Here is a 13,864-nt window from a genome sequence, read left to right as displayed (position 1 = left end):
GCGCTGGCGTGGGCGGGGCCATGGCTCCTGGGGGCGGGGCCTGGCCAGACCTGCTTATGTTATGCGGGGTTGGCTTCTTTTATGAAATCTGGGAAAGTTCCTCGTCCAGGACCTTGGACTCCCCGGTAAATACCGTCACCAGCCGCTCCACAAAAACAACCTCTCCACACTCAGCATACTCTAGACGAGAATTAAAACAGTCCCCACAGCCGGGCATGGTGGCGCAGGCTTGTAATCTCAGCATTTGGGAAACTGAGGCTGTAGGATCGCGGTTCGCGGACATCCTCGGTTACTTAGGCCCTTTGCAACTCAGTGAGACCCTGTTTCAAAATAAAGAATAAAAAATAGGGTTGGGGTGTAGCTCAGAGGTAGAATGCCCCTGGGTTCCATCTCCAGTACCGCAAAAAATGAAAAAAAATGAAGAATAAAATAGGGCAGAAGATGTAGCTCGGATATAGAATGCATCTGGGTTCCATCCCCAGTACCAAAAAAGAAAAAGAAAAGAAAAGAAAGAATACCCCTAGGTTCAATCCCCAGTACCACAATAAGATAAAATAAAAAGAGCTGGGATTGTAGCTCGGGGGTAAAATGTCCACAAATTCAATCCCCAGTACCAAAATAATAATAATAGTAATTCTTTTTTGTGTGTATGTGATGTTGGGGATTGAACCAAGGGACATTCTACTTCTGAGCTACACTCCCAGACTGATATTTTTGTTGTTGTTTGTTTGTTTTTTGGTGGTACTGGGGGTGGAACCCAGGGGCTTTTCTACCTCCAGGCTATGCCCCCTCCCCTATTTTTTATTCTTAATTTTGAAACAGGTTCTCACTAAATTGTGGAGGGCCTCACTAAGTAGCTGAGGATGGCTTTGAACCTACGAGATCCTCCTGTCTCAGCCTCCCAAGCACTGGGATTACAAACGCACGCCACCACGCCTGTTTTTTGTACTTTATTTTGAAATAGGATCTCACTAAAATGCAGAGGACCTCACTAAGTAGCTGAGGTGGGCAGGAACTGGATTCTCCTGTTTCATCCTCCCAAGTACTGGGATTACAAGTGTTGCCCACCACACCAGGACTACAATAATAGTAAATTTGCTAACACTGAAGAGCTCTGCCTAACAGCTTGAAGCACATTACCACAATGAATTCTTGCCACATGACAGTTAACCATTAACTACAGTTAACAGTTAACTATTTCACCATTCTGCCAAAAAGGGAATTAACTTTTTTTTTTTTTTTTTTGCGGGTTTAGGGATGGAACCCGGGGGCATTCAAACTTCAAGTTACACCCCACCGCACCCCGATCTATTTTTTATTCTTTATTTTAAAACAAGGTCTCACTAATTTGCGGAGGGCCTCACTAAGTAGCTGAGGCTGCCCAGGAACCAAGATCCTCCAATCTCAGCCTCTCAAATGTTGGGATTACAAGAATGTGCCACCACACATGGCTGGAGTTAACATTTTAAGGATAAAATAATTAATAAAAAACTTGAAAGCCGGGCCTGGTGATGCACACTTGTAATCCCAGCATTCGGGAGGCTGAAACCAAAGGATCACGGTTTGGTTTGAAGAAAGCCTCAGCTACTTAGGCCCTCTGCAATTTAGTGAAACCCTGTTTCAAAATAAAGAATACAAAATAGGAAAGGGGGTGTAGCTTGGAGGTCGAATGCCCCTGGGTTCCATCCCCAGACCTCCCCCCCAAAAAATCACTTGAGTGTATTGTCCCTGTACTGATGATTAGTTAAAATGCAGAAAGAGCCAGGAATGGTGGCGCACGCTTATAATCCCAGCGCTTGGGAGGCTGAAACAGGAGCTATCTGCACAGGTTCAAAGCCAGCCTCAGCTACTAAAATGCAGAAAGAGCTGGGCATGTTGGGGCACACTTGTAATCCCAGTACTTGGGTGGCTGAGACAGAAGGATCACCGATTCATAGACAACCTTAATGAGGCCCTCTGCAATTTAGTAAGACTTTGTTTCAAAATTAAAAAAATAAAAAATAGTGCTGGGGTGTGGCAAAGCATGGTGGCACATGCATGTAACCCCAGCATTTGGGAGGCTAAAACAGGAGAATTGTGGTTCACGGCCAGCTTCTGCTACTTAGTGAGGCCCTGTGCAACTCAGTGAGACCCTGTTTCAGAATAAAGAATAAAAAAAATAGCGCTGTGTTGTAGCTCTGAGGTAGAATGCTCCTGAGTTCAATCCTCAGTACAACAACAACAACAAAAACAAGCTGGGCATGGTGGCACACGCTTGTAATCCCAGCATTTGGGAGGTTGAGACAGGAGGATGGCAGGTTTGTGTCCAGCCTTAACTACTTAGTGAGGCCCTCTGCAACTTAGTGAGACCCTGTTTCAAGTTAAATAATAAAAACTAGGGCAGGGGTGTAGCTCGGAGGTCGAATGCCCCTGGGTTTCATCCGCAGACTCGCCCAAAAAAAAAAAAAAAAAAAAAAAAAAATTTCAGAAAGAGCTGAGGCTCCTTACACTATATATTTAGGAAGTTATATGCGTTCCCCTCCCTTTTTTCGGTAAATACAGGTCTGTAAGAAAAGCAAATCTGCAGCTGTGAAACAAGCCAAAAAGGCAGTTATCGTAACAACAGAGATAAGCCCTGCTACAAGCAGACACTAGGTTCTAAGAAAAAATTTACAAACCTTAAAACTTAGATCCGGGCATGGTGGCACACACCTGTAATACTAGCACTTGGGAGGCTGAAACAGGAGGATCTCAGGTTCACAGCCAGCCTCAGCTACTGAGGCCTCCACAACTTAGTGAGACCCTGTTTTAAAATAAAAATAATAAACCGGGGCATGGTGGCACATGCTTGTAATCTCAGCATTTGGGAGGCTGAGACAGGAGGTTAATGGTTCAAGGACAGCCTCAGCTACAATGTGGTGAGGCCCTTTGCAACTCAGTGAGACACTGTTTCAAAAATAAAAAATAAAGCCAGACATGGTAGCGCACACTTGTAGTCCCAGCATTCAGGAGGCAGAGACGAGAATTGCTATTTGTAGACAGCCTCAGTTACTTAGCTAGGCCCTTCGCAACTCAGTGAGACCCTGTTTCAAAAATAAAAACACCGGCCGCACGTGGTGGCGCACGCTTATAATCTCTGCACTTTGGAGGCGGAGACAGGAGGATCTCACAGGTTCGAACCCAGCCTTGCTGGCTTTAAGAGACCCTGTTTCCAAATAAAAATATAAAATATATCTAGGAGTGTAGTTCAGAGGTAGAAGGGTTTCCAGGAACCCCAGTACCACCAAAAAAATCAAAAATACATAAAAATAAAAAAACACTGGCCAGGGGTGGTGGCACATGCATGTAATCCCAGCATTTGGAAGGCGGAGACCTGAGGGTCACAGTTTGAGGACAGCCTCAGCTACTTAGTGAGGTCCCTTGCAACTCAGTGAGACCCTGTTTCAAAAAAATAAGGAAAAGTCGGGTGTGATGACACATGCTTGTAATCCCAGCGCTTGGGAGGCTGAGACAGGAGGATCGCACAGGCTCAAAGCCAGCCTCATACTTAGTGAGGCTCTCAGCAACTTATAGAGACCGTGTTTCCAAATAAAGTATAAAATAGGTCTGGGAGTAGAGCCCCTGGGTTCCACCCCCAGTACCACCAAAAATAATAATAATAAGGAATAAAAAATTAGGGCTGGGGGTGTCACTCAGAAGTAGAATGTCCCTGGGTTCCATCCCTAGTACTGAGGAGGTAGAAGGAAATAGGCAGATAGGGAAGAGGCCTCAGTAGAAAAAACTTAATTTCCTGAGGGGCGACAAATACTAATTAACTTCTAAGGCTCAGAGATAAGAATGACCAAAGCTTCACAAAACCATCTGTTTACTAATCAACAAACCCAGAAGACATCACTGGAGCAAGTCTGACACTCCTACTGAAAGGAGACCCCTCAAAGGACATGCAAATGCCCTATGCAAATTCTGAGCGCTGCTTCCCAGAATCCCAAACTCCAAGCAATAGAGGACACACAGACATATATAAACCCCTAGCACAGTCACCAAGATGGTTTTACCCTCTCTGGGAACCCCTCCCCTTTGGGGAGCTTTTCTCTCTCTCTTGCAGGTTGCGTTAGCTTTAAGAGAAAGCGGAGTGCAATTGAAGGTATGTGGCCCAGGCTATACTCGGGTAGTGACCTGAAGGCCTCTGCTGGACATCAAGGCCGACCAGGGCCCCTAGGGGTGACCTGCACTTCTTTTCTGGCAAATCGTGTGGACTCTGGGAGAAAGCAGTTTGCAACTGAGGGCACTTGGCCCAGGCTACACTCGGATAGTGACCTGAAGGCAGCTACTGGACACCAGAGCCCCGACAGTCCGTAGAGGTGTTCTGCCACTTTCCCTATTCCTTTCTGGCAGATCACGTGGACTATGGGAGAAAGCAGCTTGCAACTGAAGGCATTCGTCTTGGGATACCCTCAAGTATTGTCTTAAAGGCAGCTGCTGGACTTCAGAGTTCCGACAGCCCCTTCGGGTGTTCAGCCACTTTTCCCTATTCCCTGCTGCTTCCAATAAACCTTTTACTCCCCTTCCTGTGGTCTGCGGGTTTCATTCTTCGCTCACCGTAGACAAGAACCCAGTAGGGAAACGCTGAGTTTCTTCTCAAGAAACTCTGTTTCATTTTAAGGAAACGCCGGGTTTCTTCTCAAGAAACCCCACATTTCAGTACCACAAAAATAAATAAATACATAAATAAACTAAATAAAAAGACTAAAAAATGAGGGTTGGGGGTGTAGCTTAGAGCTAGAATGTCCATGGGTTCAATAACTAGTACCGCCAAAAAAAAAAAAAAAAAAAAAAAATTAGAACCAGGCATGGTGGTACATGCTTGTAATTTCAGCACTTGGGAAGCTGAGACAGGAGGACTGCAGTTCTCAGTCAGCCTCAACTACTTTTTGAGGTCCTCTGTAACTTAGTGAGACCCTGTTTCAAAATAAAGAATAAAAAATAGGGTTAGGGGTATTAATTCCATCTCCAATACTTAAAAAAAGGGGGGGGGGTTTGGGGTGTAGCTCAGAGGTAGAATGTTCCTGAGTTCAAACCCCATTACTGCAAAAAAAAAGAGGAAGAAAGGAAGGAAGGAAGGAAGGAAGGAAGGAAGGGAAAGAAGAAGCTGAAGCCAGGCACGGTGGCACACACTTATTATCTCAGTACTTGGGAGGCTGAGACAGGAGAATCACGGGTTAATGACCAGCCAGCCTCAGCTACTTAGTGAGGCCATCCACAACTTAGTAAGACCCTGTTTCAAAATAAAGTATAAAAAAATTAAGAGCCAGGCGTGGTGGCGCACACTTGTAATCCCAGTAGTGGGGAGGCTGAGACCGGTGGATCGCAGTTTGCGGGCAGCCTCAGCTACTTAGTGAGGCCCCCTGCAACTCAGTGAGATCCGGTTTCAAAATAAAGAATAAAAAATAGGGCTGGAGGTGTAGCTTGGAGGTCAAATGCCCCTGGGTTCCATCCCAGACCCTAAATAAATAAATAAATAGACTGTGAATGTAGCTCAGAGGTAGGATGTCCCTGGGACTGCAATAAGTAAACAAACAAACAAATAAATAAATAAATAAGGGCTTGGTGTGTAGCTCAGAGGTAGAATGCCCCTGGGTTCAATCCCCAGTACCAAAAAAAAATTTTTTAAAGCTAAATGTACGTCACTCTAACATAGCTGAATACAAAACAGACTATTCAAAATAAGCTGACACCTGCATTGGGGGAGCACCAACAAAGATGAGATGGTGGGCCAAGGTCTGTGTGTCTGTACGCCCAGGCCTGGGAGAGACTAGATAAGTAGCAAAAGACTATTTCAGATCATAAATTTCTGGAGAAGGCCGGGCATGGTGGCACAATATTGTAATCCCAGTACTTGGGAGGCTGAGACAGAAGGATCTGGGTTTGCAGTCAGCCTCAGCTACTTAGTGAGGCCCTCTGCAATTTAGTGAGACCCTGTTTCAAAATAAAGAACAAAAAAAAATCAGACTGGGGGGTGTAGCTCAGAGGTAGAAGGACCAGATTCAATCCCCAGGACCACAAAAATAAATAAATAAATAAATAAATAAATAAATAAATAAATAAATCGGTCTGGGGATATAGCTCAGTGTAGAATGCCTATGGGTTAAATCCCCAGTACCATAAAAAAAGAGAGAAACATTGATGGAAAAACCAAACTATATTCTTCATCCTCAAAATCCATATTGTGAGCCAAGCATGGTGACACTTGTAGCTCCAGTACTTGGGAGACTGAGACAAGGATTGCAAGTTTGACACCACCATCAACACCACCATCAACAATGTAGCAAGACTCTCAGCAACCTAACAAGAAGACCCTTTTTCAAAATTAAAAATAAAACAAATTAGGGCTAGGAATGTAGCTCAGAGGAAAGATGCCCCTGGGTTCCACCCCTAGTAATATGCACACACACACACACACACACACACACACACACACACACACACAGATTGTGGTCAGCTAAACCTTAACATGGTCTAATCCCTGCTTTCTTCTCCAGTCTGAACTATAAGAGCACCTCTTCCTCTACCTTACGCATCTCCTCTGAGATCTCTTTGTTCCTTAAACAATGGCTGATGGAGGACATGGACAAAGCCTGAGGAATGAAAGGTTCCGAGAGAGTTAAGGTGGTTTGGTGAAAGGCCAAACTTTCCAAGACTGGGTGACACCTGGTCTTTCCGGAATTTCATGTCCCCTGCCCACCGGTGAGAGCGGGAATTGGCCGCAATCACACTTTTAATAATCTTTAACCAGGTCTCTTTGTTCCACCTTGCTCTTGTAATTTCCCTTTAATAATTGTATTTTGTAAGCACATGACGTATGTTCTATATCAATCACTCCATATTGTACTTTGATGCTTTCTTTCTCATGAAGTCATGATTTTAGCATAGCTGAAAAAGGGTATAAAAACTTAGTCCTAGAGAATAGTCCTAGAGAATAAAGAATAAAATTGTCAGTTGCCCATCAGGCAATTGTCCGTGTTTTCTTTTCAGGGCAGCTGTTTGCATGCCCATTTCAGGTCTCTCTCTCCCAAGTCTCAGAAATGAATCTCCACAATGGCTGCCAGAGTGGTGGCGCACGCTTGTAATCCCCGGGCTTGGGAGGCAGACAGGAGGATCGCGCAGGTTAGAAGCCAGACTTGCTGGCTTAAGAGACCCTGTTTCCAAGTAAAAAAATATATAAAATAGGTCTGGGAATGTAGCCTGGAGGTAGAAGGGTTTCCAGGAACCCTAGTACCACCAAATAAATAAATAAAGGTTGCTCTTGCTCTTTCCCCACCATGGAAGAGCACAAGTTGTTCCCTCTACTTGGAACATTATCTTTGCACTTTACCAACACACTTCCCTAAACATCATCTTCAAGATCTCAACTCCAGTGTCACCTGCTCAGAACCACTGGACCAGTGCCCTATTATGAACTTGGCTCCAACCCTTTTCATAGCTGTTACTAAGTGTAATTGTTTGATATCTCCATGGTGGCAATTAAGAATTTTTGTTGCGGAGATAGAATGGCCCTGTGTTCAATCCCCAGTATTGTACTAGTATTGGGAAGAGGTTTTAAAATGTATTAATGTGCCGTGCGTGGTGGCGCATGCTTGTAATCTCCGCGCTTGGGAGGCTGAGACAGGAGGATCACACAGGTTTGAAGCCAGCCTCAGCTACTTAGTGAGGCTCTCAGCAAGTTAGTGAGACCCTGTTTCCAAATAAAATATAAAATAGGTCTGGGAGTAGAGCCTGGAGGTAGAAAGCCTCTGGGTTCCAATCCCAGTACCACCAAAAATAAATAAATAAATAAATAAATAAATAAATAAATAAATAAAATGTATTAATGTATCAGTATTGGGAAAGATTTCCAATTTTAAAAATATATCTTTTATAACTAAGAAATCCAGGGCTAGCTGGCAGGAAGGAGGGACTTGTAATTTACATTTCTAAAAGAGAAAGAAGAAGGCTGAAGCCAGAGATGGGAGGAAATCCCAGATCCTGGAGAAACAAGTTCACACATCTTGGGGGATGGATCAAAAGGTGGTTGGAGATGGGGCTGCCCCCCCTTCAGGGGCAAATCAGACTGGAGACAGCAGAACCAGGGCTAGAGATAAGGTAGCACATCTCCAGATCAAAGGACCTGCCGCAGACTTGGTTGGGATAAAACACTTAGTAAACTGGAGTTCTGTGGTATTTTCATTTGAATTGCCCCCCTGTGCCCCGCTCCAGCACAGGGCTGTAACTATCTCTGTATTTCTATCTTTTTAATAAACTTCTTTAAATCTTCAGCAACTGTCCAAGCAATGCATATTTATTCTTAGCTTAAGTCAAGAATCCACGGTCTTTTTTCTTCTGTTTGGGGTCATATTGGGTTTTTGTTATGGGTTGGGGATGTGTCTGGGACCCTAGCAGGGGTTCCCGGGGAACGGTTTCCCCAAACCATAGTCTCCCAATCCGTAACAAGTATCACACACAAAAATAAAATAAAATAAAATAAAATAAAATAAAATAAAATAAAATAAAAAGGAAGTATTAGTGTGTGTGTGTGTGTGTGTGTGTGTGTGGTTTATGGGGGATTGAACACAGGGCTATCTACCTTTGAGCTACATCCCAGCCCTATTTTATTCTTTATTTTGAAAACAGAGTCTTGCTAGGTTGATGAGAGTCTCACTACTTGCTGAGGCTGTCTACAAACCTGTGATCTTCCTGTCTCGGCTTTCAAGTACTGGGATTACACGCATGTGCCTCCCCACCTGGCTGCAAGTGTGAATTTTAAAGATTTTCAAGCAGCTTTCCCCCAGAAGTCTTAGGAGTGATGGCTATCATAAATACAGAGCCTCTACCCCCATTCTTTGGAACATTTGCTTTTTTACTTGATGGAAAGATTATTTACTAATTAATCCTTATTGGATAGGTTCAGTTCTTCCTAGACACAGGAATTACCCTGGAAAGAGAGCAAGTCAAAATGGGAAATATTTCTTCCTGACCAAACAAGAGGCTGCAGTTACCCCCAAAGGCAGTGAGATTTCCACGAGGAAGTGACCCAAATCATTGAGATATGGGGCTCAGTTGGGATTCCAAAGAAAGAAGCAAAAAATGCCAGGGTGATCAATCTATGGCATTTATCAGAACTTTCTTATAGGTGGGCTGTAGTGTCCTCATGATGGTCAGCAAAGGAAAGATATTCCACCTAGATATGTCCATAACGAGGAAATCGGAGTTTATATGAAGGTTTAAGGAATTTGACTTAGGACCCAGGCTAGTTTCAGTGTTTGGGGCAACAGCCTAAACACCTTTCCCAGTGCCTGAAATGTTCAATGTCCTGGCTTGTGTTCAAGCCTACAGGGAAAAACACGCAGCTGGCCAGGTCACAGGTCCATCAAGGAATTCTGTATTTCTTGGTCAGTACAAGAGAAAAAAATGGGAGAACCTAGAGGACCCTTTGGGAGAAATGTGTAAGAAGTATCTTGCTTTCCAATTTCAGGACAAAATGAGTACTGTAAATGATAGCATGATTTCACCGATGTATCTCAAACACATTCCTCTACTTAACAGAGAAATAAGTAAAGGGGGAAAGGAAGGTCGAGTTGTTCATCATACCAACTTCCTTCTCTCAAATCTAATTCTGCCCTCTGGAGTCAATAGTTGAAGTTCATACTCTTCCACAAAACATCCAGTTAAATATCTGAGGAGCCTGGCATAGAGGCGCACACTTGTAATTCCAGAACTTGGGAGGCTGAGGCAGGAGGATTGCAGGATTGTGGCCAACCTCAACTACTTAGTGAGGCCCTCCACAACTTAGTTAGACCCTGTTTCAAAAATAAAAAATAGCTGGACACGGTGGTACACGCTTGTAATCCCAGCATTTGGGAGGCTGAGACAGGAGATTACGGTTCGAGGACAGCCTCAGCTACTTAGTGACGCTCTTTGCAACTCAGTGAGATCCTGTTTCAAAATAAAGAATAAAGAATAAGGCTAGGGATATAACTCGGAGGTAGAATGCCCCTGGGTTCCATTCTCAGTACCTCAAAAGAATAATAATAATAATAATAATAATAATAATAATAATAATAAAATAAATAAGAGCTGGATGTGGTGGCACACATTTGTAATTCCAGTACTTGGAAGGCTGAAACTGTAGGATAAGAAGTTCAAGGACAGCCTCAGCAAGTGGTAAGACTCTCATCAACCTAGTGAGACCTTGTTTCAAAATACAAAAACAAAATAAGGCTGGGGATGTAGCTCAGAAATAGAATGCCTCTAAATTTTTTCACCAGTTCTACACACAAGGAGGAGCAGGAGGAGGAGGAGGAGGAGGAGGAGGAGGAGGAGGAGGAGGAGGAGGAGGAGGAGGAGGAGGGCTGAGGTATATAGCTTGGAGGTAGAATGCCCCTGAGTTAAATCCTCAGCACTAGGGGGGAAATTTTTGAGGAATATGGGGGGGAGGGCACTTAGATTTGTATTTCCCGAGGTTAATATAACCAAGACTGGGGAAAAGTGAAGTAAACGGGTTGGGCTGAGTCTCTGGATCTATGCAGAGGGGCACTTTCCCCATACCCACCAGAAACATCTGGGCGCCTGCGCCCTAAGGGCACCGTCTGACACAGAGTTTCCTTAAATGCCCTCAAGAACCCTTCCTGTTCGTCCCTCTCCTTGCAGAAGCCTTCACTGCGGCACTTCCTAGAAAGGAAGTTGGTAGGGCTATTGGCAGGAAGAGATGTGGGGAAGTGACCAGGTTCACAGAGAAAGGAGCAGGGTCACACCCCGGTGATTACCCAAACTCCCAGGAGCTGCCAAAGAGTTAGGACAAATTACTGCATGGACTCTGGACGCCAGAAAGCCCCGCTGCTCGGAGCCAAAGCCCTTGCAGAGCCCTGAGGACTTACGGGCTCCCGGACCTGGACGTCATGGTGAGTACTCGCGGTCTGGGGTGGAGCCCGAGGGATTGCTGGGGTGTCGCTGAGCTCTACGGTCCCCCCAGGAGCGCGCACTGCTCCTGCTGCTGCTGCTGCCGCTGCTGGGCGTCTCCGCGACCGCTCCAGAGGCCTGCACGGCGGACGAAGAGGACGTCCACTGCGCCTGCAACTTCTCGGAGCCGGAGCCCGACTGGTCCCAAGCCTTGCGGTGCCTGCCTTCGCTGGACGTGGAGGTCCGCGGCGGCGGCCGCGGCCTGGAGCCGCTGCTGGGGCGCGTGGACCTGGCGGCCGACCCGCGGCAGCACGCCGACCTGGTGCGCGCGCTGCGCGTGCGGAGGCTCACCCTGGGGGCCGCGCGGGTGCCCGCCCCGCTGCTGTTCGGCCTGCTGCGGGTGCTGCAGCAATCGCGCCTCCAGGAGCTCACGCTCGAGGACCTAGAAGTCACGGGCGACATACCGCCCGCGGCGCTGGACGCCGAAGGTCCGGCCCTCTCCACCTTGCGCCTCCGCAACGTGTCGTGGGCCTCGGGCGCCTGGCTCGGGGAGCTGCAGCGGCGGCTCCGAGGGGACCTGGCGGTGCTGAGCATTGCCCGAGCGCGCCTGCCGGTCTTTTCCTGCGAGCAGGTCCGCACGTTCTCTGCGCTCACCACCCTAGACCTGTCTGACAATCCTGGACTGGGCGAGAGCGGACTGAGGGCGGCTCTCTGTCCCCAGAAGTTCCCGGCGGTGCGGGAGCTGGCGCTTCGCAATACGGGCATGGAGAGCCCCCAGGGCGTGTGCGCCGCGCTGGCCGCGGCTGGGGTGCGGCCCCGCCGCCTGGACCTCGGCCACAACTCGCTGAAAGCGACTGCAGCCCGCGGCGCGCCCGCGTGCGCCTGGCCCAGCGCGCTGGCCTCCCTCAGCTTGTCCTCAGCTGGGTTGGAGCAGGTGCCGGAGGGACTGCCGGCCACACTGAGCCAGCTCGATCTCAGCTGCAACAGGCTGACGAGGGCGCCGCGGCCAGACGAGTTACCCAAGGTGGGTAACCTGTCACTGGACGGAAACCCCTTCCTGGTCCTGGGAACCTCCAGCCACCAAGAGAACACTGGGAACTCTGGCGTGGGCCCAGCCTGTGTGCATGCACCCTGGGCAGTGGGCATGTCAGGGACGCTGGCTCTGCTGCAAGGGGCCCGGGGCTTTGCCTAAAGGAAAAGAAGGAATAGCTCAGGTTGCCCTGGCTTGGGAGAGTCCCGGCAGGACGATCAGCGCTCCTTGACCAACCACCCTCACCCTCTCCTTCATTAAAATCTTAAATCATGAGTCCATCTCATTCACTCCACAGGCCTTTACTGGGTGTTTGCCTTGTGCTGGGCTCAGGGCTGAATCCATCATTCTTAAACTCCATTCTTTTTTTTTTTTTTTTTTTTTTTTTTTTTGGTGGTGGTGGTACTGGGGGTGGAACCCAGAGGCTTTCTACCTCCGGGCTACACTCCCAGACCTATTTTATATTTTATTTGGAAACAGGGTCTCACTAAGTTGCTGAGAGCCTCACTAAGTAGCTGAGGCTGGCTTCAAACCTATGCGATCCTCCTGTCTCAGCCTCCCAATCGCGGGGATTACAAGTGTGCACCACCACGCCTGGCTCTTAAACTCCATTCTAACTCCCTAGAAACCCTGCCTGCATTTCCCAAGAAAAGAACTACAAGGAAGCCGGGCGTGGTGGCGCATGTTTGTAATCCCGGCATTTGGGAGACAGAGACAGGAGGATCCAAGTTGGACCAGCCTCAGCTACTATTTAGTGAGGTCCTTCGCAACTCAGTGAGACCCTGTTTCAAAATTAAGAATGAACAATAGGGCTGGGGGTGTCGCCCAGAGGTAGAATGCACTGAATTCCATCCCCAGTACTCAAAGAAAAGAAAAGAAAGAAAGCAAGCAAGCAAGCAAGCAAGCAAGCAAGCTGGGCGTGGCGGCACACGCTTGTAATCCCAGCATTCAGGAGGCTGAGATCAAGGATTGGAGTTCACAGACAGCCTCAGCTACTTAGGCCCTCTGTAACTTAGTGAGACCATGTTTAAAAATAAAGAATAATAAACAGGGCAGGGTGTGTAGCTCGGAAGTCGAATGCCCCTGGGTTCCATCCCCAGACCCACAAAGAAAGAAAGAAAAGAAAAGAGAAAGAAAGAGAGAGAGAGAGAGAGAGAGAGAGAGAGAAGGAAAGAAAAAACTACAAGCCGGGCGTGGTGGCACACGCTTGTAATCCCAGCATTCGGGAGGCTGAGACCTGGAGGATCATCGTGGTTTGCGGACAGCCTCAGCTACTTAGTGAGGCCCTCTGCAACTCAGTGAGACCCGGTTTCAAAATAAAGAATAAAAAAAAAAAAAATAGGGCAGGGGGTATAGCTCGGAGGTCAAATGCCCCGGGGTTGCATCCCCAGACCCGCAAAAGAAAAGAACTACAAGGGCAGAAGGGACAGAGAAATGCTACCTGGAGACAGAGAAACTGCCTGGCTAAGGCTCCATGGGAGAAATAATGAATGTTTGTGTAGTCAAGGCTTTCTGAGCAGATTACTGGCACCTGGGTTAAAGAATATCGGAATGGTAAACATACTTTGGAAAGTGCTTTTTCCAAGAGCCAAAGATAATAAAACCCAGAGCCACTGTGTTCTCTCTCTCTCTCTCCCACCCCATAGCAGATGGAATGAAATACCTCCTTTCCTACATAAGCTCTGAGTTTCATCTTTTCAGAGATCCTCTCCCATGGAGTAAAACTCCACTCTCCTACAGGGTACAGTGGCTTTCACTATGTTGCTCCCCACATAATGAGGAATTTGGACAAGGGAAACAGATATGCGATACGATCTACCTCTGAACCAGAAATTTCCTGTTCTCTCATTACATGTTTAGATAACCTTTTCTTTCTTTTCTTTTCTTTTTTTCTTTTTCCTTTTCTTTTCTTTTCTTCCTTCC

The 13,864-nt window shown here is 46.9% G+C and overlaps 1 protein-coding gene across 1 annotated transcript; it reads left to right on the top strand.

Annotated features, from left to right (window-relative positions):
• Positions 1-20: 20 nt before the first annotated feature.
• CD14 (CD14 molecule) lies at positions 21-12,181 on the top strand (the record flags this gene model as incomplete). Its single annotated transcript, XM_080710805.1, has 5 exons — positions 21-125; positions 2,542-2,595; positions 4,085-4,123; positions 10,633-10,698; positions 10,985-12,181. 5 exons carry the CDS (start codon positions 21-23, stop codon positions 12,101-12,103), a joined length of 1,383 nt encoding a protein of 460 aa, XP_080566931.1. The 3' UTR covers positions 12,104-12,181.
• Positions 12,182-13,864: the final 1,683 nt, after the last annotated feature.

This window comes from Muscardinus avellanarius (assembly GCF_963383645.1).
Source record: "Muscardinus avellanarius genome assembly, chromosome: 1".
Classification (NCBI taxonomy): domain Eukaryota; kingdom Metazoa; phylum Chordata; class Mammalia; order Rodentia; family Gliridae; genus Muscardinus; species Muscardinus avellanarius.
This window is presented reverse-complemented; position numbering and strand designations above follow the sequence as displayed.